We start from the raw sequence: 27,855 nt of genomic DNA, 5'->3' as shown, positions 1-27,855 counted from the left end.
CATAAGGAGGGCATATAAGAGCAGCTTGCTTGCCCTACCCAACCTGGACATGGGCTCAGCAGAGGCTCTGGAGGAAACTTGCTGTTTCTCAGCTATAATTACTGCAAGTGCTCTTTTTTCACTTTGGATGAATCTGTTGAACTGTGAGAAAGCAAGCAATCCTGTAGCATTTAAAAAGTGACCTGCAATTAATGGGCATTTCAAACAGCAGGTTGTTTGGGAAAGTAGCTCTGCTTTACAGGAATACACTTGGTCCACCAGGCAACCAGTGACTGATGGCAAGGTCCTCCAAGGCTGTTAAAACAGAACTACTACGGTGTAGCTATTGAAGGACAAAACTTTCCTGTTAGCAACCAGTGGGGAGTTTGGCTGTGCGGCCCCAGGCAAACATTACTGCGTTGTGCATCGCTGCACAGGAAACGGTACAAAACCAGATACTTTCCTCTTGAAAGTATAAAGCGGTACTCTCTGGCGGTATAAGGTTAGAGACACAAATTACAGGAAGAAAGCAATGCTAGCAGCACACATACATGCAGAAGCTTTGCAGTCTCAGATTTAAGTTCGTTCTTTTCCCCTACCTGTACCGCCTTGTTCTGAGAAGCAGCTTCTTTCACCGCCCATTTACCCAAAATTAATGAAACTCTTCAGCCACCTCCAGTGCTACCTTAAAGCCTGGGCCTACACATCCTGGCCCCAACCCCTTCCAAGCCCTACCAGGTCAGTACACTACGTTTGCATATTGTGTGGGATACCTGGCAATACCCAATATCAAAAGCTTAGAGGAAACAGCATTTCTCATTCATGTGCAGCTGCCAAATGCTTTCCTTGATTCCTTCTCCACTGCTCTCCACTTCTGACACTATCTCATGTTAAATGTCTGCTGAAGAGAGAGCACAGCCATGATGTGGCTTACAGAACAGCTGTAGGAAGGAAAACATGTAACTACTACTATAAGGACAGTACTTGTATCACCAACGCTGGTTTACACGTGTTTGTGCAGAGTGTGCGAGGCTAGAAAGTCAGTTCTGTTCCTGACGAGTTCTACCACAGCTACTCCCCAATGCACCAAGAGAAGACAAGCTTCATAGCAGACTGCTGTCCTTCCTAACTGAAGGCAAACAGCTTGACAAGTGTGGTTGCCTTCAGATTCTCTTATCTTCCCTGCTTTTCTGAATGTCTTACCTGCCTCAGTATTTCACTGGCCACTGAACTATTGAACTGTCTGTTCCACTGCACTGTGGAGCCTTGCAATCATACCAATACTCCATGTACTGAACCATTCACACCTTCCTGCTATAGTTGCCTGCTGCATCATATTTTCCATTTCAACCCAAACTGGTAATGATTCAGAGCATTTTCTTTTGCCTGGCTGCCCAACGATGCAACACAATGGTCCCATAAAGCAGTAGTCTTCCCTCCAGTCTTCTGTATTACCGAAGTCTGCGTATGAATAAGAGACAACTCCATTCTGGATCTGAACTGCACCCTCATGAAGGGAAATATGTTTTATATTGGCATAATCACAATCAGAATCTCATATACTTTGTACAGTACAATAATCAAATCTGATAAAATCAGTACAGTCAACTCACCGTACTTACTCATGCCCCAGCATGCACTCTTCCTCACATAAGTAAGTTCTCTCAAATTCCATTTTCAAGTCTTTGCTTCAAAGCATCATGCTTCAAACCATGCTCTTTCAGCCGCAAAGACCGAAGAAGAGAAATATTGCTCATCTGTTGGACCAAACGTCTGTAACTAGCACAATGAAACAACCATCTTAAACATGCACCACGTAAGATTCTGTTTATTTTGGGAAGCAGTCAAAAAAGAAGCTTGAGAGTTTGAAAAAGAAAAAGAAGAAATCTTAGTTTCAACTTCAGGTTCTATTTCTCTCTCTCAATGCCTGTTCCCCCTTTTGTCCACCCACATACATCCCGGCATGAAAGCAAAAGAAGCAAGGGAAACTCAGTAGCTACATGCTTCCCTCTCACACCTGTCAGTGCATGCATTTACTAACAGACCAGCAGGAGCCCAAAAAGCAGATGGTCAGCTGTACTGCCCTGAAAGGACAACCTTCTGATGCAATCACTGGAAAACAAGAGCATCCATCCACTTGGCAGCTTCAAGTCATACCCCAGAAGATGCTTGGCAGTGTCACATAGATTTCTGCCTCACAGGTACTGCTGTTCCCATACTTCTAAACATAAGTGAAGAAGCTTTGATTGATCTGTCTGTTGTAGTTTTCACAAGGAGTGTGCTGTCTTCTCTTACACCAGTGAGGGGGAAAAAAAAAAATCTGACCCACTTGCTTCTTCCCATTTCCTGTTTTTCCAGAAAGCTCCCCTCAGCATATTCCAGTGCTACTTCCCAGCCTGTACTGAGGACTCAGCATGCTCAGGTGCCTCTTGGAAACACATACACCAATGCAGGCAGCACGGGGAACAAACAGGAGGAGCTAGAAAGACTATGTACAGTTACACGCAGATAACCTCATTAGGATCATGGAGACACAGTGGGATGGTTCACACAACCGAAGCCCTGCAACGGATGGACATAGGCTCTTCAGGAAGGTCAGGCTGGAAGAGCGAGGAAGGGGACTTGCCCTTTATTTGAGAAGGCAGCTGGATGCATGGCGCTCTGCCTGGGGATGGTTCAGGAGCCAGTTGAGAACTTACGGGTCGTGATTAGTGGGAAGACTAACACAGGTGCCATTGTAGTGGGTATCTGTAGTAACACCTATTTGCATTTCAGCAGAACTCCAAGCTCAAGTTAAAACTGAAGCTCTTTTGAGAGGCAGGTCCCTCCCCATCTCCCTGCACAAAGAAGGGAAAATAGGTTATGGAAGTTAACACCACAGGTTAACACCTCAGCTGGGTATGGGACTCAGCTCCCCTGTGTCACACTACAGGGCACTAGCAAGTGGATCCCAACGCCTCTTACAGACAGATTCTCACACAGCTTCTTGTCACTCAAGTTTACTATATACATGAAGGTTCAAAGCAGTATTAGACATTATTTTCTCTGCATGAGCAGATCAGAACAGCATAACAGCCCAAAGGTGGCAAATAGCTAGGTCTACTCCTTCTTTTAGCTGCTCACAGTCAGTGTGGCACCTACATGACACAGTGGTTTGCTCAAAGTAATTTGCCTATTTGGTAATTCCTCTATGATTTTCATAGGAGGTTGCTAACTTTACGTGGAATAAGGCTCCCTTCTAGAAAAATGCTCATTTTCCCCTCCCACATTCTGTAGCTGTTACCTCATTATTAACCTGCAATCAACTTATTTGTAGGGAGCATGAGAAAGCCAGTTGCTGGAAATTTTAGTTTCAGCATACTTAGTTCCCAATAAAATTGATTTTATAATTTTCCCAGTCATGTGAAGAAAGGCTTTTATGGAGAGAGAATAAGTAGAATCAAAAATATGCAGAACAAAAGTGAATCAAGAAATCAAAACCTATTTGCATCTTTGCAATACAGGAAATCACCTTCCTTTCCCTTCCCTCTGCATTTAAATGCACCAAACTAAATGAGAAGCTTAACGTCCAACAAATGTTTAAAGAATAAGTTGTTCAAGGAATTACAGCTTGTAATAACTTCCCTCTCTAAAAGCGAAGGGGCAGAACAAGGCAAGTTGGGTATCTTTTCCAGTTCCTCATTTCTTATGAAATTCTCTCTGTGAAAAAAAAAAAAACTACACAAAAAAACAATAGGATGAAGCTGCTAGTGTGCGATGGCAAAGCTCAGAGCAGTGACAGGCCCAGAAATGAAGGTTTATGCAGGGAAGAGAGAGAAAAGTAGGAGGAAGGAACTGGTGGTCCATTATAGGAAAGACAACTGGAAATACGAGAATGGCCACATCAGATTTAAGATGCACTTCTATGAACTATTCTCGGTGGCTACTGCGTTATTTCCAACAACACAAAATCATTGCCAAAGCTGTGTGTTTGATGCAAAAGGACATACTCTGTCCAGCACCACGCACACAAAGTGCCACTGTAGACCTGACCAATAGGAGGTGAAATTCCACTCATTTGCTTGAGTATGAAAGGGGTAAAAGATTTTGAAAAAGGAAAATTAAGATAGGGTTGGTTCAAAACTGGAGCAAGCTTGCGACTTCATATTTTTAAAAAGTTGCACTAAAAGTACAAACTGTCAATAAGCGATATAACTGTAATAAATAAGCTTATGGTTTTCAGAATTCACTTAATGAACTGCCTGGAAGCTCTGAGATTGTTTAAAGTCTTCATGGACCAGGATAATCCAAAACCCTCGGCATTATTTTCCATGCTTTTGTAATAAATCTTAATTTTACCAGAAAATAACTTGCAAAAAAACCTCATTCAGCTCAATTTCAAAACCAGAAACTAATTCTTTATATTAAAGTCCTATTTTCTCTCCTTCGATCTGACCTCTGAACACTTCTAAGTTGTTACCAGCTCCCTCTTATTCTGTAGTGAAAATCCCTCAGAATCTTTCCATTAACAATGAAGAATTACCAAACGGTGACCCTGAATCATCCCACCTACCTGCATTTATCAAGCAAGCCACTTTTGCTTTTGAGATGGTGACATGGGAGGGCAAGGTTTGCCTATTATCTGACCAGAAGAATTTACTTCCACACCACCTGGGACAGTTACTCTTTTGAAATCAAAGAAGGAAAAAGCATTCCCAATTCATATTGAGGTAAGTAAGAAGAGTCAGGCCTTAATACTTCAACTATTTCATTCTTTATCATAAGTTGCTTAGGTTTTTAGACCCTACCGCCTATTGAAACCCTTTGGTTAGAAGAATAAATTTTCTACTTTCCTTCCAGGCAATAGGACCTATTAATAAAGATATTTGTCTACTTCCACATTTTTCTCACCAGTTGCAGCAAGAGTTGCTGTACCATGAATAAAAGATACTGACATTTTCACATATATTTCATATTTTCTCAGGAGATCAGAATTTCTTCCATCAGCCTGCTGCTTATGATAGTCTATGCCTTCAGATAGCAACTCATGTTGAGATCTAGAATATTTCAGAGCTCTCATCAGCAAGAAATAAACTGCATATGACCCACCGCAGCATCTGCATCCTCTAAAACGTTACTTATCATTTTTATAAACTGACAAATATTTCTTTAAAATATAACGCAGCCAAATGCATTAAAACTCACTGATCTGGCAAGGACAACTAATCCTTATTCATTCTCAAGATGTCATGAGAGAGCTCATCTGAGTGGTTACGGACATATCATGATCCATAAACCACTTAGATATTACAGCTAGGCAAGCTGTTTCTACTCCAACATTTTGTAACCTACAGCAGGCCTGTTTGAGTCCAGTAGCAATATTTAGATATTAAAATAACTACATAATTTTTCAAGCTGATGTAGAAGTGAAAGGTGCTTAGAAGATGCTTCAGGTCTTCTGTCATATTCCACACATTAGATGACAAGTGGCACGATGTGTCATACGAATGGATGGGCTATTTTGCTATTTTTTTCCCACGCCTATCTGACTGGATTTTTCTTAGACAGAAATGGACTTTGAAATACAGATTATTCTCATATAAAACCAAATCCTTGTCCAGGATTTCTATGCTTCAGCAATAGAGTTGCTGCTTAAGGAAAGTCCTTCCAGGACTGCAAAGAGAAAGAAAAATCTGTCACGCTTTTTGTGTGCTATAGGTATTTAGTCATGTTCACAGACAGGAATCCAGAAAAACTTCCAACATGACAAACCATGCTCTTCTAGATTACACTTGTGTGCCTCAGTAATTTAAGAATAAAGTTATACACTGAACCTGCAGGTTTGCTGTCCTGCGTATCAAAACACAATCTCTCTTGCAGATTCTTGAAGTTTTTTTCATAGGGAACAAAACACTGATCTGGTATATTGTCCCCTGGTTCACCTGCCTGAAGTATTCCTTCTTCCTTTTATGCTCCTCTGCCCTCTCAGTCCATGTTCTGGATGCATCAGGGACTTCTCTCTCAAACATTAACTTGCGTTAATGATGTTCCTTCAGAATTCAAAACAAGTTGGTTGCACATGCTGATGAAAGTTTGAAAGGGCCAGCACATTTCAGTGTTTTAAATCTACTTACAGGAAGAAATGTTAGAAATGGCCTAAAGAAAGCAAAATTCTGCATTAACATGCATGTGATATGAAAGACACCAGGTGAAAAAAGAGACACCCACAGCTGGGATACCTATTTATTTTCCTTATTACTATTAAATAATTCAAGGTAAAAATTTTGAAACACTGTGCAACAAAGAGAAAAAAGGGAATTTTCTGTAAAATTACTGTAGTGTGACCTCTCCTCCACATACCAAAAAAACCCAAACCATTAACACTTCATAGCTTTCATCTTCTGTCCTGTCAAACAGAACTATTTTTTTCTCCATTTGCATGTACAGTCCTTTCAAAAGTTGTCCAGTGTCTTGGAGAGCAAGGTTAAGCTCTGCAGGAGACAACAGATTGTAAGAACCTTGAGAATTAAAACTTTTCACTAAAATCTCACTTCAAAAATTATCCTGATTGGGTTTGCATTATACTGACAGTGACTTGGAGTAAAATTTTCTGGGACTATTCTAGTAACTAAGTTCTAGTATATTCTGAGGTAGGGCCATTCCCTAGATCCATTAGGCTGAAGTACAGCCGAAAATTTTTAAAGGCATTAAGGCAAGATGACACATCATGAGACAATTCATCAAGCATATATATGTGATATAGCTCTGCCATTTTTATCTTCTCCCCCCCCCCAACCAAAAGTACATGGGCAATTTACCCTTGCCATTTGCAAACTGCATTTTGCGGGAAATTTAATAGCAGTAATTTAATCTATCTTTAATCTGGTCATATACACTTTAAATAACAAGAAAAAGAATATTGCTTACTCACTTTTGCATAGTAAGAAATAACATCTCACACAGAGTTAGTTTATGTTTCCCCAACCCAGGCCAGAAAACAAAGTACTACCATATTAATATGCTTACAAAAACCATTTACTTTCTTCTATAAATATTGCTTTGAAGTGTGTTGTGGTGAGAAGATGACTAACCCCATATGAATGGGCCACTCCTCATAGAGCCATGGCCGTTAGCTCAGACAGATTTACTACAGCATTAACACTGGTGTTGTGAACCTGAAAAAAAACCTTCCAGTCCATCTCAGCCTGAAGACAATGATTTTTGTAGGAGTTCACTGTTCACATACGTGTTATCTAAAGCCTGTCCTTTTGCTGGCTTTGAAACCAGTGTTTTATGTTACAGAAGAAGCAATCCTTAAAAAATCTGCAGGCCTTGCGCATCCTTACCCAAAGAGGAGGCAACTTTTAAGAGCTATAGTTCAGGGTTTGGAGCTTGCTATGTTGTGAAGTCTGTCAGCACCCACCACATCTCTCCAGCACGCCCTGTCTGTACTGAATATCAATGATGTAACTCTTTACGGCCAGACGCTCCGGCTCATCGATGAGTTTGAAAACGCCACTACAACCTGGTGCAATCCCATGCTTACCGATGAGAGATACCAATTCACTGAAAACTGCATCCCTTAGGACTCGGCTGTCTGAAGGATGGTGTATAGAACCAAAAAGCCTAAATCAATGTTGTCTACCCTTTTTTTTTTTTTTTATCACAATGACTTTGGGGGTTTGGTAGGTAGGTGTTTTCTTGTTGGTTTTGGGAGGGTTTTTTTGCTTTTGTTAGGTTTCTATTCTTTTTTTTTACTCTATAGGAGAAAAATTGAGGTATTTTCACATTTAGAGATACCCAGACCAAATCCTGCCCTAATAGCCAAACCCTCCTTCTAACCTTCAGAGAAACTCTATCCGGATTTTCTGCTGGCCCTATCTCTTTGCTGAAACTTGGTGTAGCTGAAAAACATATTCACGATGCTTTTGGTGGTTCATTCTAATGGAGAAAGCATCCAAGCAAAATACATTCCGAAATCCCAACAGTTGCTTAACAATTTTAGCAATAACACACCAGCTCTTCAAATATGAGTAGCATCAAACAAGAAGTAATAAAGCACAGCAGAGAGCGATGAGGGAATAGATCTGCAAAGACTGTCCTTACTTATTAAAAAGAAATTAAAAAGAAAAAAAATCAAGGCATCTAAATTAGGAATTACTAGCTTGAGTAGTGTTGCTGGTGGCTAAGACAGATGAGAATGAAAAGCAATGCAAAACTATCAGCCATACGGAAAGCATGCCAACCTCAACCTCAGTGGCTACCAAGAAGTCCATGGCATCCAAGAGATTTTCGTCATCTTGCCGGAGTTAATGACAAAGAGCAGGTATCCAAGAGACTACTTTTGCCGTAGGTTTCTTTTTCCTTTCCCAGCATGTCCCCCAATCAAAACACGGCACTTGCAGTAACCATGAATACAGAAGAAGTTGCTTTGGGTTTCAAGTCTCACAGGCCTTTGTGCTCAGCCCCTGAATGATATCCTTAGCAAACCTAGCCAGCACTTGGCATGTGGCTGGCCCTCGGTTTCAGGCCACCAACTTCCAGCAAAACCAATTTCAACATGCACCTGCCCCCCGTCCCCTAAAAGGGGTACTAGGAGTACACATGCCTCTCTTATGATTACATACGTGTTTGCTAGCACAGAGATACACATAAAGCATGGCCACATCCATTTGCTCTAACAACTGATGAATTGCATTATAAGGGGAAAATCATGCCTCAGGAACGTCATCAAACATGATGTTGCGATGCATCTGTATCTCGTTCAGGTATTTTGATAACAACAGCCTAGTTTTCAGCAGTTCCTGGCTATCCTTGTTCACAAGAGCCTCTGAACACTTCCTACCCTGCTGGGGGTCACCACAGCACACTAATCCTCTGTGAGGCTCTGACAGAGCAACACGGACTCTTGCATCACGATACCAGCCACCAAGATTTTCTTATAGTTCAGAGGGATGTTCACATTACTAGGGCAGATTTCTGTTCCTTTCAGCAAGAGTGCTGTAAATAAAACTACCTAATTATGTTTTCAAATTTATTTTATGTTATCCTCATTCCTGTTTTTATGTCTAATGACAAAGAAGCTATTCACAAAGCTGAATAAAGCTGAGACAGCTACTCCACGCTCCTGAGATTTGTGTCTACCTTAATCAGAGACAACAGCTGAAGTGCTGCAGGACTGCATGATGCTTGTGTTGCACATGACCAAAGAAGATGAGTGGGTTTGGTCTCTGGTCTGTCTTGATTAATGAACTCAGTGGCTGAAAATTTATCACAGTATACGAGCATGTGTGTCCTCGAGTCTGACCTTTTAACTCCTACTTTTGTTCTTTTTCCATAATCCCTCTTGCTATCTGGTCTAATTATAGTGTTCGCAGGGGAATTTATGATTTAGTTTAGCATTCAAACATGTGCCTTTTCCTCAGTGAACTTCATACTTGGGATGAGTCAAGCTGTGTAGTTCCAGGAAGTTCCTACCTAACAAGGAGAATTTAGCACAAACAGGCACCAAAAGCTTGGGATCTTTCAGTGCAACTGAGAACACTAACAAAAAGGCTCCCAAAATGACAGATTTTGCTCAGTTGCTCAAAATCCAGATAGGCAAGCATCCATCAGTATTACAGTATGTTAAAAGTGGAAAATGCAAATCATTTTTAGAACTGTTCATCCCTACTCCACCTGCACAGCAAGGGGATTGCTGACACAGTGCCCTGATACGAAAACTGCAAATGAAAGTCCTTAGGTTTCTGCTATTGCTTAGGAAAAATAAACAATATGCAACCCAACCTGACAGCTTCACTGAACAAAATACATGAGAACTGTTATTTCGAGGCATATGTCTCCACAGGGAAGAAACTAAAACCTGAAATAGCTCCCCCCCCTCCCCCCAAGTATTAAAAATGGAAAAATATATGTCTTTCCACAGACCCAGATAGTGGTTTTAAACCTAGTTTTATGTAACATCAGCCTCTCTGAAAGATCTGTCTGTAGATATATTCCCTATTAATTAGCAATTTAGTGGCCATCTGTGAAAAGGGATAAGCAAATATGTTTTGATTCACTTAAAATGGAGCTGAGGAGTTAATTGCTTTTACTTCCAGTAGTAACACTCATACTTCTCTCTCTATATATACACATACCCTCAATGAATAAAGTGAGGCAAAACCATGCAGGTCAGTCCACTGAGAGATGTGAGACAGTTTGCTTTACAAAACTATAATTTACCATATGTTCAGGAAAAACAGCTACATAGCAATATGAATTGCATATCTTACCAGAAGCATCAAGCCTCCACAGAACAGAAAACCTTAAGAGCAGCCACTGGATACTTCATCCATATTTTAAAATAATTTGTTCTTCCCAAACAGATGTGCACTACTATTTGAAGACAAGAACCAAGGGCATTTTTCACCTACCCACGTCCCCCTTCGGTGGAGCTGATCAATGGACCGTATGTCCCCAGGGCTATAAGATGAGTACACTGCAGTCCCTCACAAATCTAATTAGGGGTTGCACCTACCCATTTCAAAATAACCACCAGTAAAACACTTTCGCCCTGAAAACCGCAGCCACAACAAGGTCAGTAGCACAGCACGTGCAATCATTGCATTTGAGGGCAAAAGAACACCTCCCTGCAGAAGGTGGCCGCGAAGCAGAGACCAGGGCTGCTGAGACCAAGCCATGCTTTCTTACACTTTGCCCCAAGTGCAAAACCAACCAACCCAGCCAGCCCCACAAGCTCAATACCCACATGCAGTTTTATTCACCTCACTCATCCCTTCCCAGTGTCTACGCACTGCTAACATGACATACCCACCCTTCCTTCTACAAGCTCACACACCTTAAACTTTTTACTAGGCCAACATTTGCACTCAACTCAGCCAAAATTCCCACCGGTCCAGGATAGCTTCTAACATATCTCTACATTTTTAATTAAAAGTTACCTGGATTTATTACTTACCATAATGAAAGACTGAATAAAAAAGAAAAACGGAAGTGGTCTTACCTACTTTTTTAAACAGGTATTTGACATTATAGCAAAGTACTATTGTTAGTGGTCAACGGGTCTACAAAGAGTTAACGCAACACAAATATTAAAACACATTCTATTAAAAATAATTCTAGAACATCAAACATGGAGAAAAAAACTATATGCTCTCTTTTTCCTCCTTTAAGCATAATACATATGCACTCTTTCTCTGTGTATGTATACACATATGCTATGTATGTATGTGTATATATAATTAATTCATTCTTGAGTTCACTGAGTAGGAAGAGTTCACACTTCTTCCTTTCCCCCGCCTCGAGGCCAACATCCACGCTCCAGGGACACAGTTCCGGAGTGCCCCTACCAAAGCACGGTGCCAGAGTTCATGGAGCAAACGAAAGTCAAGATCCTTGACACCAAGAATCAGAGGGAGGGTGCAAAGGCAGGGCGATGACTCTAAACTGGATGCCAGAAGGAGCAAGCCCGGCACTGTTGCGGTTTCTCGGTTAGGCACCAGTGGGAGGCAAGCGCTCGAAGCGCTCGCTGTGTCCTCAGGGCTACTGGTACCCGCACCCTTGCTTGCTGCAGGGCAGCCGCACTTCCAGCCCACGCACCAAAGGTGGGGGTCACAGACATTTTCACACATGTTGACCACTGTCTCCATTTCAAGAAAATTCAGTTTCTTTTATGAATAAAGAGAAGATCAAAATTTCAAAGGTGATCTTGCTAATAAAATTGTGACTGTAAGCTTACCTGGCCACAGTATTGTTTAACAAGCTGCTAGTTTTTTGACACAGCACTTATTGCTACTCAAAAAGAGCAGAGGATAAAACACACAAAGAGAAGGAAATGTTACCATTTTCTTTCCGCTCATCTAAATCTGTCCCCATCAGACTAATGGAAGTTTTACTATTTATTCACAGGAGGTTAATTGGCCCAAGGGGAAAAAAAAAATTATCCTCCTATTAAAAATTTCCAGCCTATTTAAAGTAAAATTTTGCTGGAATCACTTTGAAATATTAGTGTGCTGGCTGTTATACATTTGTCCCCAAATACTCTTTTTTTTTTTTTTTTTTTTTTGATGACAGCAGTCTTGGAATCGCAAAACCAATCTTATTAACATACTGTCTTACTAAACTAAGCAAAACCAGTAACATCCTCAAATAAAAAGTGACAGTGTTGTTTCCATTTCATACAGAAAAGGTTGTAAAATGACTTTACCTATTTCACTGGACTATTTAAATATACAGGTATGTATTTTTGCCCAGACTATACCTAGCCACTTCAAAACCAAGATAAATTCACACTGTTCTTAAAAGACTTATCCTCTAGCAGGGAAGAAGTTAACAGAGTGATGTTTGAGGTTGGACTCAGGAAATCCCACCTATCTTCAATGAGAGTTTTAGATAGTCAAACAATTAGTCTCTCTCTGCATCCTTCATGGGAAGGAAATGGCATTCCTTGTGCTACTGAAAGTTAGTTGTAACTTGTGAGAATGCATCACTAGATAGGCACGAAAATAAATGCAGTGTTAATGGGAAAGTATAAATGAGAAATCATATACCCTTTCCTTTTATTAGTGGGCAGTAACACACTAGCAGAACTGATTTGAAATTGCTTCTTTCTGATGCTTTGGACATCCACAGCTCCTATCCATCCCGTGTGCAAATCTATGTGATCCAACATCTGCAAAATGAGGACCTTAACAGGAACATGTAGCCACCGACTGTGTTATAAGTGAGTAGCTCGGCTCATAACAAACATGTTACTTGGCCAGGGACAAACATTAATTTTTCTGAGTGAGGTACAAAAGCTGTAGCCAGGAAACTTCTTTTCCCATCCCCACATCTCTCTCTGATACATTTGCTAAATACCTTCAGGTTCTCAAGAGATCAGACAGAATTCTTATAAAATAGCCCTAGTTCAATGCTATTTGGCATTGTGTATGCGAGACAGAGTCTCCAATACTTACAGCCAATCATCATCATAGCAACAGCAAAGATCTTCTCCCCATCTGTAGTCGGAGCGATGTTCCCAAATCCAACACTGGTGAGGCTGGTCATCGTAAAATACAATGAGGAGATGTAGACTGAATCTTTGCTTGGTCCACCTTCCCATTTTCCAAAGCCTGATGTGTTAAAGCGGTAAGGTGCTCCTATTGACATCCCCAGCTGATAGAGCCAGCTCTCAGTTCGGATCGTGTTTGTATCCTCATCGATAACTTCATAGTCTCCTATGCTGTACCAAATGCAGGCCAACCAGTGTGCTGCAAGACCAAACACACACACCAGCAGAACCAAGACTGCTGCTCCATATTCAATGTAGTGGTCCAACTTCCGAGCAACGCGACCCAGCCGAAGTAGCCTGACCACTTTAAGTGAACTGAAGAGGCTACTGATGCCCTAGAAGGATAAAGCACAGTGACCATTAGAATTTAATATTAAAGCAACAATGTTCATATCTGTTTTTCCAAAGACACATGATCCATAACAAATAGATGGTTATCAGATAACACCTGAAAAGAGAGATTGTGAAACATGAAAAGGTTAGGGACCCTTTTCAGGGATGGATATATGCACTCTTGTCTTCATCCACTAACATCTTGTGGGTTGCTCTCTGAACTCCCCTTTCAGATTATTTGAAAAGGTCTACAAATACGTTTGTAAAGACTTCAAATGACAGGCTATTTATTGCACGTCCAGTTGTGCAAGCAGACCATCCCTGAGCATTCTGATGTTACTGTGGGCTGACTGAAAATAAATGTAGAAGTCACTGACCATTAAACTATACAAATCTAATGTTGAGAGGAACATAACCAGACACCTATTGAATTCACTCCAGCATCTGGAGTCATGAAACTCTTATGGCTCTTCCTGACTTCCTCATGATCCTGGGCACCACATGTCCTCTCATGCCTCAGATATAACTCAGTTTGCAGTATTTAGCTCAGACATACCAGGAAGATAAATGAGGAAGGCCAAAAAATACTGGAAGTACCTGGTGATTTGTAATTTTTCAGTGTAAACAGTGCATTTCCTATTACTTTACTTTCATATAAGAATTCACACACTGATCATCAGTCCGCAGACATTTCTCACATAGGCTACACAAAGCCTAACTATTTCAATATCTCACTGTCTAATCCCCACATCATATGCTTTTTATGACAGCTTTATTACCAATGTAGTATTTCTGTGCTGATACTAATACGGCTCCCATAAAACGGAATTAAGCCAGCATGCAGGATTTTGTATTGTTAACTTTTAGACAGATTTGCAATTCCACACACAAGAAGTTAAATAAAAAAATTCAAACCTATTTGGGGCACAAGAAGATCTGAATAGCCTTTCATAAAAATACTTACTTTTTTTTTTTCTACTCCCTCTTATCAAGACTGTTTCATACATAGAAGTCTGATTAAAATTTAAGTAGACTGGTTTAATGACTATTTCTGGAAATGCATAATTGCATACTTCTGGTCACCAGCTTTTACTGGAAGTTTGTTTATTCCTGTATAAATACAACCGCTTCAGTATCTTAGGCTGGTTCAATGCACTAGAAGAGATGTTTTATTAAATAATTACATAAAGCATATTGAGTCATGTTCCCCAGGACTGCAGCAATGTATTTCCCCTTTACTTCATGAATTTGTCACGATTACATTGACTCATTTTCAGAGACAGATGTAATTTGTTACCTGGGAGCACACTGTCAATTTCTACTAAGTCTTTGGACATGATCTAACACAATCAGGAGGAGGGGAGTAAAAAGGAAGAACAAAAAGAGAAAAAAAGCAGCCTTCCTTTAAATCAGAGATATTTGCAGAGACCTAGAAAAGATCAAGTGATCTATTCTTTTCATGATTATCTATGCCAAACTTTTCAGGTGAATGATGAAAAAATTCCTTCACAAAGTAAATTTCCATTTCCCATTCATTCCATACCTGGCTTTGTTTTGTAAACAATGGAGCAAAGCCTTGATGCCAATTCAGAGAATAAGACAGAGAAGGCATAAGGCCTTCATTTCCAGGGGAGGGAAAGCAGATACTTCCGAACAGTCAGTATGGAGAGGAAAAGCAAAGAGGAAAACACAGAAAACTATAACATAACCATATTTTAGAACTGGATATGCAAGTCCCTGAGTGACAAGCACATACAAACTCCACGTTCTAAATATCCACATTCTGACATTACAACACAGCCTTCTAGTCTTTTTCCTCAGGACTATTGCTTATTTCTCCCCTTCCTCTTTGCAAAATTAACTGCAAAACAACAATGTTTTACATTTTGAAAGGTCTCCAGTAATGGCCTGTTTTTCACTTCAGTCTCAAAGCCAAGCTTTTCATTCATGTAGTGCTTACAAGTCTCAGGCAAGGGCAGGAAATTTTTCCATCCCAACATTCTTCTTTGTTTTTTTTACTTTTTGCTCAAAAATAGCGGTGCAAAATTTGTTTTTAAAATTAAAACTCATCACTGGGATTTTAAAAAAAAAAAAATGCTCTTTGTGAGTGAAAGTCCTACCAAAGATAAAAATAGTAATGATTCAGAAAGGACTTAAAAGTTTGGAATTTGGTTAATTCTTAATGTTAAAAGAAAAAGAAAAAAAAAAAGGTCAAGGATTACAAATACTTGGGGGGGGGATCACAGAAGGGGAGTTTAAGAAACTGGATATGAAAAATGGAAATACAAAATAAAATATTTGAACTTAGATTGAAAAAGTTTAAGGCAAACTACTTTGCTTTCAGAGTAGTCTTATCCTAATTTCCGTTGTGAAATTCACAAAAAGAAATTTTTGTTAAAACATTTAAAATGTGATAGAACTGCATCATTTGGGAGAAAGTGATTCTACCAAATTCTGACCAGAGGTAGAGAGAATTAGGGGTTTTTTTGTACAAAAAGAACTCGCTTATTTACAGAAAACAAATACTTAATTTGGTTGCGTTGAAAGGATGCATTTAATATTCAAATTAGTCATAATATTTCACCTGACTTCATTGCCAATAAGATTCTAAAAGTTCAGAAAAAGCTAAAAAAAAAATTCATTTATTTTTATTTCAACATTAACAGTATTTTCTATTTGATTTCCTCAGAGGAAAGGATTTGTTTATTCTAAATGGATCAATATCAAGAGGAAGACATGCCCAGGGAAATAATTATTCATATAACTCTCTTAAAAATTTCTAAGTGACACAATTTCAAATGGGTATAAACAATGGAAACTTAATGAACTGTTTCATAGAAGATACAGTAGGAAAAAATGAGATTATTCACTGATATTTTAAAAGATCACTTTTTGTCACTAAATTTAGCAAGTAATTTTTTAATACTCATAGGAATAGATCTGCTGGATTCAAAACTCACATTTTTAGATTACCACTTTCCAAAATAGAACTGTACTTTTAGATTACTGTCCATTGTAATGCTCTTATCAGTATAGATTATTTTTATGCTTTTATCATACAGATGGCTCCCCAATGTCCTGCAAAAGAGCCAGAACTCTTGATGTGTGTCCCACCCTCTTAGCTCTGCTACTCCTATAACCTTTACGAGGCAGACTAAGAGACACCCAGAGCTCCTTCTGCCCAAAGGAAATAGATGAACCTCAGTTCGTAAAGAGCTAGAAATTGCACCATGGGTGCCAAACAGGCACCCCCAGATGCTCGACTCTAAAGGATCACCATAAGGAACATCTGCGTGGCAGTCGGGGAAAGGACAAGACCAAGTAATATCCCACAAAGTTCTACCTTCGCCTGAGCTACTCAGACACAGTTCCAACTGTTAGTATGCTATCCAACAGAAACCTTCCTCTGGGGGTATGCAGAAGCTGAGAAATCTGTTACATGGCCAGGGTAGACAAACAGCACATCTTTACTATATTTTGTTGCAGAGAGAACTTGTGTGCAGCACTTAGTCAAATATGGCAGAAAATGCTAAATTTCACACAAACTTTTATTCCAAATTGTTTGAAGTAACTGAATGACACCAAGTAAATATTCTACTGCTGATACCTGCATGTAGTTGTTGACAAATATTTAAGAGGTTGGTAGGTTTACTTTCATTGCCAGTGATGGCTGATGCATAAAAATGGAAGAATCTGTAGCAAGTCCCCTCCAAACCAAAGGGCAAGCTCAAACCACTGACAGCCAGAAGAAATAACTCTGTATTCGCTGATTGAGGAAACCTGAACGTCAACAGCCCTTAAAATAACAAATACAACCATTCTCCCTTCCTCTCCTCCTACACAATCTTTGCAAAGTGGAACTGCACCTCAAACACAAGAGAAAACCAGACAAGCCTCAGTTCTAGAGGAAAGCAGCCCACACTTTACATTCAAGAGAATGCTTCGTAAGTTTGTCCATGAAATATTGCTAAAAGTAAATTTCCGTGTATAATTTGTCATTAATTAGACCTACTCACTAGATACTGTGTACATTTACACAGATTTGCTTCTGTATCCCCTTGTTTTTCTGCAAGACTTGATCTACTGTCAAGTGCATCCCTTGTCTCACACTGGTATCTCAGCCATGTAAGTAATCTTCTTTCCAAACATAGGATCCAAGATATGCATGTTTTGGCTCTAGGTTTGCATCAGACAACATAAGATTTGTGCCATTACTTCCATATCCACAAAAAGAGATAGAGAAAAGCCACTGCGATGAAGTAGTCTGCGAAGTGTTTTGAAAATGTAACGGCTGTTATGCAGAGTAATTATTAGTTACTTGTGTCATGGCCCCCAAGAACAATAACAGTGGACACTACAGTGCTAGATGTTGTACAAATGAAAAACAGTTGCCATTTACCATGCAAAATTAAATTCAACTCAATTCATCAAATAATAAAATTCCACCTAGAAAAAACAAAATACAAATTGTTTAAAGACCAGCAATAAAAATTAACTACAGACCAAAAAAAAGTGATAAATAATTCATTTTCCCTTCCAAACAAGATGTAGGACTTCAGGAAACAACCAAAATGCAACTTTCATGCCACCTCCTACAGCTGTAGTAGCACTAGCACTTTAGTAATAGATTCAATCTGCACAACAGTATTCACTTTTTAGACCACTATTTACTTTCCATGTGTACAGAAAGAAAATGCAATTAACCCAAGCACTAAGATTTTTTCCTAGGCTCAAAGGAAGTATAATTTACTTCCTACTTACTATCTATTTTTAAAAAAAGAGAAATATTCAGTATTGGCACAAATCTGGTCTAAGTTTTCCAGAACTTTCCTCACCTATGGAACTGCTAAAGTTCAGGCTTCATCTCAATGAAACGGAGATGCAGAAGACTAAAAGCTAACCATTAAAAGAATGAGAATGAAACAGAGCAAAATAATTAATTAATTAATTAATTATCCAAAAAAGAGAGGCAATGAACTGAATTTATCACTACCATAAGTGAGGCAAAAGCCATGGAAAGCACTGCCTTCTTTCCTGACATTTAATTCTGAAGTCAGCTGCGCCGCAGCCTGGCTCTGCCTATCTCCAGTAACATGGCAACCCTGTCAGGTCATTATTAGGACTTCTCATTTCTGTTATTTTCCTCTTCTGATTTTCTTAATTAGGTCTTAGAACATGACCTTTCCTACAAATTGCCATATTTAGCAACCAACAGATGAGATAACGTTCTGCGCACAGGTCAAAATCAATATCTAAACCCTCTGGTTACTGCTGCGGTTTTCAGCACTGAAGAAAGCAGATCTTTAGACTCACAAAGCTTATTTTAGTCAGACATCTGCAAGCTTGGTTAGAATCTAGGGAGAAACAGCAATAATTCATGTAGAAGAGCACAGAGTGTGAGAAGAGATGGAAACACTGATTTTTCATTTATAAAACTATGTCCATGCTTGCCTTACAGACATACATTCACATTCAGAAAACCGCAAATTCAGGAGAGAAACTCTCTTTAGTTTTAGAGGAAGATCAAGGATAAAGATAACATGTAAGTAATCTAAAGAAATCCCACTTTCCACAGTATCAAATAAAAAATTTACCCCTGACAGACAGCAATCTGCTTCCCAATGACTCCGATTCAAAGAAGCCATCAGTTCCAAAACCTTTTTACTTATCTTGAAGATGCAAAACATCCAAATAAGATTTAGTGTTACTGGCATCTAATACCACTCCATCTTTCCAATTCTAATCCAATCCCTAATATGAAATAGACTATAAAGCAACCATTTAGCTACTCAAATAAATACCCTTTGCCATCTCATCTGACTTTCTGCCTCAGATCGATACAAGTATGCTGAATGGGGGAAAAAGAACAGAGTAATGGATCCCCGTCTCTGAAACATGCTTCCCTTTATATGCAGTGTAAGTATCACTCTAACAGCAGCTTTTTGAAGTAATTCAGAATCTAATATATTCAATTAGCTCTCCTTCTTGGACAAAGGTTATCACCATACATTGTCACTGAAAATGTAATTCAGCGTTTTAATTCTTCAAGATTGAATAGCTTATGTAGGCTACAGTATGATAAATCATCTCATGCTTTTCAAAGCTATGAAGTAGCCCTGAAACCCAATAACACCCTTACTTATCGTGACTTAGCAAAAAGACTAATCTGAACATTAGTAGTGCAGAAAAGGAGTTAAGTGCCATCTTAACAGCCACAGAAGAACCTAGGGAGTAGGTGTTGGGCAGGGACACAGCAATGCATCCTCCTCTGGTATTCTCTTTTGGGAGGGCCTATCCATCAGCAGTCAGCATAGATGTCTCTGAGCCACCAAGGTGTATGAACCTGGGGAAGATCAGGGAAGCAAGCAGAATTTAAATTAACTAAACACCTCAGGCAGGCTTTGCACAGAGGAGAGAATTTAACCCTGAATTAGTTAAATGGCATAAGAACTCTGCAGTGCATATATACAACACTGACACAATTTGGAAAACAGAAGATTTAAGGGGAAAAGGCAGCCTGTCCCCTCAGAGGGCAGCACAAAAGAAGCACTTCATTAATAGCGCGGAGGTTGGGTTTTTAAGGAGGGAAGTTAGAGCAACTAATATTTGACTGAAAAAAAGAAAATAGGAGGGGAGGAGAAAAAAAAAAGTAGACAAAGAGGAGAAATGCCCTGAATCAAACCCTCAAGAGACCGTGAACAGTAAGAGCTGCTTTGCCTACCTGGTTTATATCCTGCCAGTTCGCTTTACCCTAGGAATCTGCTTTATCCAAATACTCCTTCCACCTACCTGCCTGCCAAGGAGTGACTCCTGCCTGGCACAGCCCCTTGGGGCCATGCTGCAGTACAGAGGCACCTACAAAAGTCAGAGAAGCAGCCCTCCTCCTCCACGATCACCTTTTCCTGTCTTTTGCACTCCCCTTCTTTCACAGGTCAAGGCCCCCCAGGCTCCTTCTGAAGCTCCCACCACCACCCAGGATCCACATCAACAACCCCCCCAGCCTTGATCCAGGGGCCTCTGGCAGGTCACAGCCCAGAGCACACACCTCCCTTGGGCTCTGCCCTGTTTCTCAGGGGTCTCTCACAAGGGGACACCCAACCAAATAAACCTCTGCCACCACCACACCCCCCAACCCAAGGCCCATGCTCCAGCCCTCCCACTGCCCCACCTGGGTCCAGTAACCCAATTGCTTGATCCATCCCCAGGAGCACCGGTGAGGAGTCACCTGGTCCAGGGGGTCCCACTAATCCCTTCTCATCTACTTTCATCATGTCCAAGAACCACAATTTGCTGACATTTCTTCTATGCCTGGATCATACTCGGTGGTACTCGGCTGCTTTGTAATATAGGCCTTACATAAGTAGGTTATGACTACTTTAATTTTAATTAGTCACAGAAAAATATTCATTCGTTACCAGATTTATCAATAGACCCACATGCAAAACACAATATTGCCTAATCAAACAGATGCAAATAAGAGTGGTGAACTACACACAGTTTCAAACAGATTTCATATTATACAGCTGTTCACAGTTTAAAGTCCTTTACATTTTCCAGTTTGCAAAATTCAGCTAACCCAAAATCTCTCTTTATAGGCCCCTGTTTATTCCCTAAAACTATAAATATGATAATTTATTCCCTTGCCCCTTATTGCAAGCAAATGGTAAGACAAGTCTAGGGAAGTTGCATGCTTTTCAGTGTAGCTGTTTCAGTAATTCCTAGATAGCTAATTTGTATTAGCATGAGAGATTATTCCACTAATAAGGTTTAAATTAATCTATTGCAAAAGTACTGCCTCAGACAGTTGCCAACAATCTGACCAGCAACAGATTCATTTTTTCCTCTCTCAACTCACTGTTTATTTTCAGCTACACCATGCTCACTCAGCACTAAATAGCTTAATTTATTTCTATTAGTTCTGTATTATGTTTTTTCTGGGACTTTTTTTTATCATCATAAATTTTGCCCTTTCAAAGCTGTTTATCTTCTTTGCCTACATGCTAGCTTCTCTCTTATTCATCCACTTAAGTGAACACTACATCATTTATATTGAATACATCTTTCCTGATGATCTTTCACTATGCATTTATTTCTTTTCTACCTCAACTAATAAGAGTGATCTATGGTTCTCAATTTGACACCAGCCAACAATTGATCATAGTGTTCCGTCCAAATACAGATAGCAACTACTACTACAAACTCCCTATTTCAGAGATTTATATGGTGGTGACACGACTGGATTCCACTCCTACTATAAGATTTCACAACAACAGTGTCACATGTAACAAGTTAAATTTTTTCCAATATAAATTATATCTTATGGTATTATGGCTGAAAACCACAGTATAAAATTGCTCAAGCTGACACTGCAAAAATATGCTTCAACTTGCCTTTGGAATTCAAAGTCTTAAATTGCATTGTTCTTGGCAAAAATTGTGGAATTTTCTTTAAGTCTGTTTTTTATTAAATCTACTGATTGATGTCTGAACACAAAAAGATAACATTATCCCCCAAAGTAGGTGGTATCTCCTTAAGTGAGGAATACTACTAATTAATGTAAAGGATTACTGACAATTGTTATTGTGATCATTCAAATTCAAAAGAGATTAGTACCACATGTCTTAAGGGCTGCGTAAATTTTAGACCAACATTTTCTTTTCTTACTCGAACTATACTACAGCATGATGTATTGTCTTAACAGTGGAAAGTTTAAGCTTAGCATTAAGTTGATTCATCAACGAGTGGGATATTTTCTTTCCTTGAAGTTCTATGGTAGGTCAAGAAAGTACTTAATATTTAACTGTATAATTAGCTTCCCATATAGAAAAGCCAGGAGAAAAGTTTATAACTTTTCTTTCATTTGGGTAACAATGGAAATTTCTCTACAGCTATTCATTCCTTCATTTGTTGAATTCTGTTCCTGTCTGAACATGAGATAGCGTACTGCCTCTTTGAGCACAGCGCTTGAGATCAGAAGCTTCATACATTCTCATATTTAATTCTATGGCCTTGAACAAAGACATTAAGATTTTTTGTTTCCTCTTCCATCTGTAGAATGTGGCTATTCATACTTAAGTGCCTCTTGTATTAATTGTAGTTATTAATAGTTGTATTAATCAATAGTTAATGAATTCACATTATTTTGGTGGACAAAAATACTCTCAACCATGCAGAGAGCAAACTGAAATTTCAATTACATTAAAAAATGTGAACTGAAAATATACTAATGTCCCAAACTGCAACAAACCCAAAGAATTTTGAAATTGCCTGAAAAATGCAGAACTCGCACTCATTTTTGTTTCAAGAAAACATTTTCCATTATGTCTTATAATGGAATAATGAAGTAAATTGCAGAACAAAAAGTTACTTCAAAATAGAAAAAAATCCAATTTCAGAATTTTTTAAAAATAGTATCTGTATCTGCTTGTCAAAAATATTTATCAACTCTAGTTTCATATGTTATAATCAATCTTAGATTGGTGGATCACTCTAAAAATGACAAAAATAGTTCCACTATTAATCTATCAAGAGCTAAGTGATGGGACAGTCCCAAAATTACCCAAAGCAAAAAGATCCTCAACACCCTATATACATAGCTTTTTATTTCTTCAGCTCCAGGTCCTGTGTCCCTTGCAAATCAATTTGTCTCCATCACAGTAATTACGGTATTCTTAAAAACAAATTGACTTGTCAAGTTAGTTCCTCCATGACATCTTCAGCATCTTCAGTGATGTTTCTTTTAACAGAGAATGACAGCAGGCAGAAAAAACAGTGAGCTTCCACCTGCCCTGGTCCCCCTTCACTATAGGGACTGCAACAAAGACAGGATTGTATTTCCTCCTGTTTAAAATCATATATGGAAAACATCGAAACAGGAAAATAGCAATTCATATTCTTCATCTCATTTTATCACCAATGTTGACTCTGGGTATCATTTAATCTGTGGGAATTTTTATAAGAGCATTCACATTATGACTAAAAAAAAAAACAAAACAAAACATCCCTGCAGCAGCCGTGGCCATCTACTACTTACTCCAGTCTCATGGCTCCAAGGGAATTCCCTCTGGCAAAATCAAAGTGACACGCAGCTAACAAACCAGTTTGCCTACTTGTACCCCGAGCAGTGCAGCCTCAAAGCTGACTTAATCCAACTGTGAAGTAATATGGTGTGTAATCCACCGTGAGATACAGGTAAAATTCAAACAAGCAAGTTTGAAACAAAGGGAGTTGATCGACAAGGGAATGCTCTACACAACAGAGAAGGCAATGATTTTCTACTTTCAAGACTCCTCGAGTGCGGCATTTTTGCTCTTCTTCTTTAATAAAAGGTTATCTTTCTCTCTATAGGCAGTTCATGAAACAGTGATCAGCATGCGCTGTCCTAAATCCCCACCTGATGTGCACTAAGTTATTCTGCTGGCATTGCTGGCAAAGCCCTTCAGGTCCTGTAAACCAGTCTATGAGCCCTTAATAGAAGTACAACAATTTACACCAAGGGAAACTCTGCTCTAATGACTCTACAATGATTTATACCAGCTAAATGTCAGAACCCACTAGGGGAAATAGAGACAACAGTCTTGAAAGGACAGCATCAAGAAAAATCTTTTTTTCCTTGGGCACGTTAGCTAGAATAACTAAAACTAACACTGTTATACTGATTAAGGAGACTGTTGAAGAGCCATAGGAAAACTGAAGTACCAATCAGCTTCTCATTGATACAAGGCAACACTGAGATGGAGAACCTGGAGAAATTCAAACTCGCACAACAAGAATTTCTCTGCAGAATTGCTATCGTGAGTCTGAGCGCACCCGTGCTCAGCTCAAGGGCTGTCACAGCCACTGGTATGGACATTTTCCTCAGGGATGTTCTGTAGGTCACATCACCAGTCTACAGTTATGAAACGTTCCTCCAGCTATATCATCAGCAGGTTGCTACTATCTGCAGTGAGTGAGAAAAGCTTCCTTCCTTTTTTTTTTTGTCTCTTGCTTTTTTTTTCCCCCACTCTTTCAGTCTAAATGTCAGAAACTAACATATGGCCATTCCTTCCATTGCTTTATCAGTGTCACGGCAAAGTAATATGTGAAAGCATTGCCAAGTAATCTGCAGCCTGGGTCCTTTTTATGACAAACAAATATTTAAGGACAGGTCTTCACAAAGCTTTTTTGCTTGATCTCATTTGTGTTATTTCAGTCTGTAGCTTTATATAAAATGAAAACCTCTCTAGGGAATTAAATATCAAATAACATCATGGTTTTTCCACTACATTCAATAGTTTGCCTACTTGTCCTCAAATCATTGAGAAAAATACTTTAAATACTTTAAATTTGATAAAAACCTGTGTATTTTTACAAAAGTAACGTGGTTTTATGTTTTTACCCAGATATTTCACTTAGTAAAATTTTCTTTTAATAGCTAGGTTGTCCTTTATAACATGGGCATATTTCAAAAGAACTCATAAAAATTAAGTTTTACAGGTAATTAGATATTAAGCACTGATGAGGTCTGCAGGTATGTTACAGGTTTAGTATGTGTCACAGATAAATACAGACACATAAATAGTTGATCATACAGATTTTATAACATGTAATTAGAAAGTGGACCGCTGGAACCCTCTTTAAGATTTTATTAACAATTCATTAACTCTCTGAACTATTTAGGCTTGCAACCTTAATATATTTAGTTTAGGAATATTTTCTTGGCAGCCTGATCCAGTAGGAGAATAAGCGGTTAAAACAGGGTAGTATTGTGGTTTTAAGCGTCTGATTGTTAGTTCTTTTGCTGGCTTGTGACCTGTTCCCAGAGAAATGAGCAAGAATTAAGGAGGAGTCTAGATTTCCAGATTTCTCCCTATCCTTTTGTCTAATTATGGAATTACCAAACAAGCATCAAAACAGCATCTTCAATTGCGTCACCTTCCTCTAAAACAACTATTGCGAAACAATGCCGCATGGATCACCAGATACCCACACGCTACTTTCTGGTGGTCTAAGAAGATTTAGGGAGTCACTACCTGCCTCTTTGCCACCTGCTGTGTTGTATCAGAAGCAGCTGAAGTGTTTCATACATCCCAATTGTTCACGTGAAGAATTGCCATTAGTGGACGTACCCTGTTCAGTCAACAGTGAAAGCAAGAGAACCATGCCCCAAGAAACTGCCCTGACACACCAGTTCAAGCAATTCATGGTAAGTCAGAGGAAGCAGTTTTCCTCAGTGCTGAACCAAGGTTCTGCTGCCTGCTTCCGCCTGTCCTCCCGAACTCTGAGGATGTAAAATGAAGGAAAACAAACAGATTTGTGACACCAAAAACCTCAGCCTCTCCCAGTACAGTTAAAGATGGACCCTTCTGACCAGGACTCATAGGCAAACTTCTATGTGTGCTGAGGGCAGCTACTAGAGACACATGTACGCTAATTCAATATATTTAAAAGCATACATTTCTTTCTTCTCTCCCCACTGCCCCCCAATCATAAAGTAATAATTAATGAGTGGAAGTGGAACTAGTATACTGACCTCATCGACGTTCTCAAATGCATTGATGACATCATACGGCAAGCATGAGAGCAGATCGATCACAAACCAGGTCTTCAAGTAATTCATGCGAATCAGCTTTGGGTCAGAGATCACCTCTCCTGCTGGCCCCACAAAGGTGGTATGGAAATTAAGGACAATGTCTACCAAAAAAATGACATCTACAATGCTGTCGACTACTAGCCATGCCACATTGTTCTGTTTGGTTTTAAAGGAGACATTGTAAGGGACCAAAATAGCAGTGTAGAAGGTTAAAATCAAGATGATCCAGTCCCAGGTAGTCTTGAAAACACAATAATGCAAAATTATATGTGGCGGAGTCTTTGGTGCCTCTTGTTTGTACTGCGGGAGGATTTCGGAGCCCAGCTGCAATACCTGTAGTCACAGAGATTTCAGGAGAAAAAGAAAACATGCTTAATTTTTTAACATAATTTTTTACATTATAGATTCTCAAGCCCAGTACATCAGTTGATAAAAATACATGTCCATTAACTCCTTTTATCACCACCATATGGTAAGCAAGTCAGGACAAGTATTCTGTTGAACAAATCAGCATCAACCTAAGAACAGTTGTTTCTTTTAATGCCGTTAAGTATTTTTTGACACGAAGCCTAATGTACTGGGTCTCCAAGACATATAGAGAAGAGACAGCTCCTTCAGCAGTCTAAGTGGACAAGACAAATGAGCGATGGGAAGGAAGGCAGTTGCAAATAGAAATCAATGGCAAAACCAGGAACAATACCACATCTTCTGTGTTCCAGGCCAGCACTGGGACCACTGGACCACATTGTTTTTCAACATTGTCTATTTAACTCTTCACTATACCGTGTCTGAAATAGTCTTACACTACAATCTATCATGAATGCATGGGCCTTTGTTCCTCTTCTCCGCTCTGTACAGGACCAAAGCCCATGAGTAACTATCATTAGCCTCAATAACCTCATTGTGAACTTTAGCATTTCACTGAGAGAAGATCAGTGTCTTCACTATCTGATGGCATACAGTCGAGTTACAATGCAGTTAGGTCTGAACTCAAAAAAGCGCTACAGCTAAAGATGATCCACCAGCATGTGTTTTAAACCCTGGACCTCAAGGTGAGTACATGCTCTAAGTGTTTTGCAAAACCGCAATCTCAATCGATGCTGCCCATTTTAAGTCTACTACCTCTCCAGTTCTGCACACTAGTGCAAAAAGAGTATGATCATGTATTTAATTCTTGGGAACTAAAGTTTCTTTTACATACCTATGAACAGGAATGTGCTTATATCTATGGATATACACAAAGGTGAAACCAACATGAAGGACCTGTCTCCAACTTGTCTTAACTTTAAAATTAAATTTACCCTGGATGAGTTATGGGTGAAAACTGAAAGGAAGATGGAGGTTTGCTCAAATGAGATAGGTTTGCTAATGCCAAACTCACAGAACCTGTGAGAACTATTTAGGAGCATCGTTCCTTTTTCACATTTATTTACATGTAGTTCAGAGCAATAGGGAGCAGAGAAGGAAATTAAATTGTCACCTTCTCAGTGAAAAGATCAGACAGCATAACTATAATAGGAGGATGTCTTCCTTTCATGCTCCTGATCTCAGCTTTTTCAACGTCAATTATTTAGGCACAGATTTTTATCTGCAGGCTTTTCTGAGTGCTTTTTATTATTCTGGTTTTGTGAACTGGTGGGCTTTTTTCCAACAGATTAAGCCAAAGGGGACAAACGGGAACAGTCAGCTGCAAGAGTCCTACTCGGACAGAACAGCCTCAGATCAAGTTCCCTGCTACTTTGAACCTCCCATAATGACTTCCTCTTGCGCACAACAGGGCTTAGGCACTGTCAGATCACAGTCCCTTGCGCATGTGTAAATGACAATGGGAGCTGCAAGCCTGCTGACTTTGAGCTCAGTATCTTCTCCAGGAGAGAAGCAGCACGACCTGCTCAGAGAGACCTGCATGTTAACATAGAGGCACCAACAGTTGGGGGGG

General features: G+C 39.4%; 1 protein-coding gene across 1 annotated transcript in view; it reads right to left on the bottom strand.

The window, feature by feature from the left end:
* Window positions 1-27,855, bottom strand: part of KCNH5 (potassium voltage-gated channel, subfamily H (eag-related), member 5) — a gene marked incomplete at its 3' end in the record, with an annotated part of 58,026 nt that overhangs the window by 24,243 nt on the left and 5,928 nt on the right. Inside the window, exons 2-3 of the mRNA XM_009698202.1 lie at window positions 25,857-26,249; window positions 12,918-13,347 (exon numbers count right to left, since the gene is read on the bottom strand). Of these exons, the coding sequence (XP_009696504.1) occupies window positions 12,918-13,347; window positions 25,857-26,249 (823 nt within the window). The remainder of the gene's footprint in view (window positions 1-12,917; window positions 13,348-25,856; window positions 26,250-27,855) is intronic.

This window comes from Cariama cristata, unplaced genomic scaffold, assembly GCF_000690535.1.
Source record: "Cariama cristata isolate BGI_N322 unplaced genomic scaffold, ASM69053v1 scaffold12794, whole genome shotgun sequence".
NCBI lineage: Eukaryota > Metazoa > Chordata > Aves > Cariamiformes > Cariamidae > Cariama > Cariama cristata.
This window is presented reverse-complemented; position numbering and strand designations above follow the sequence as displayed.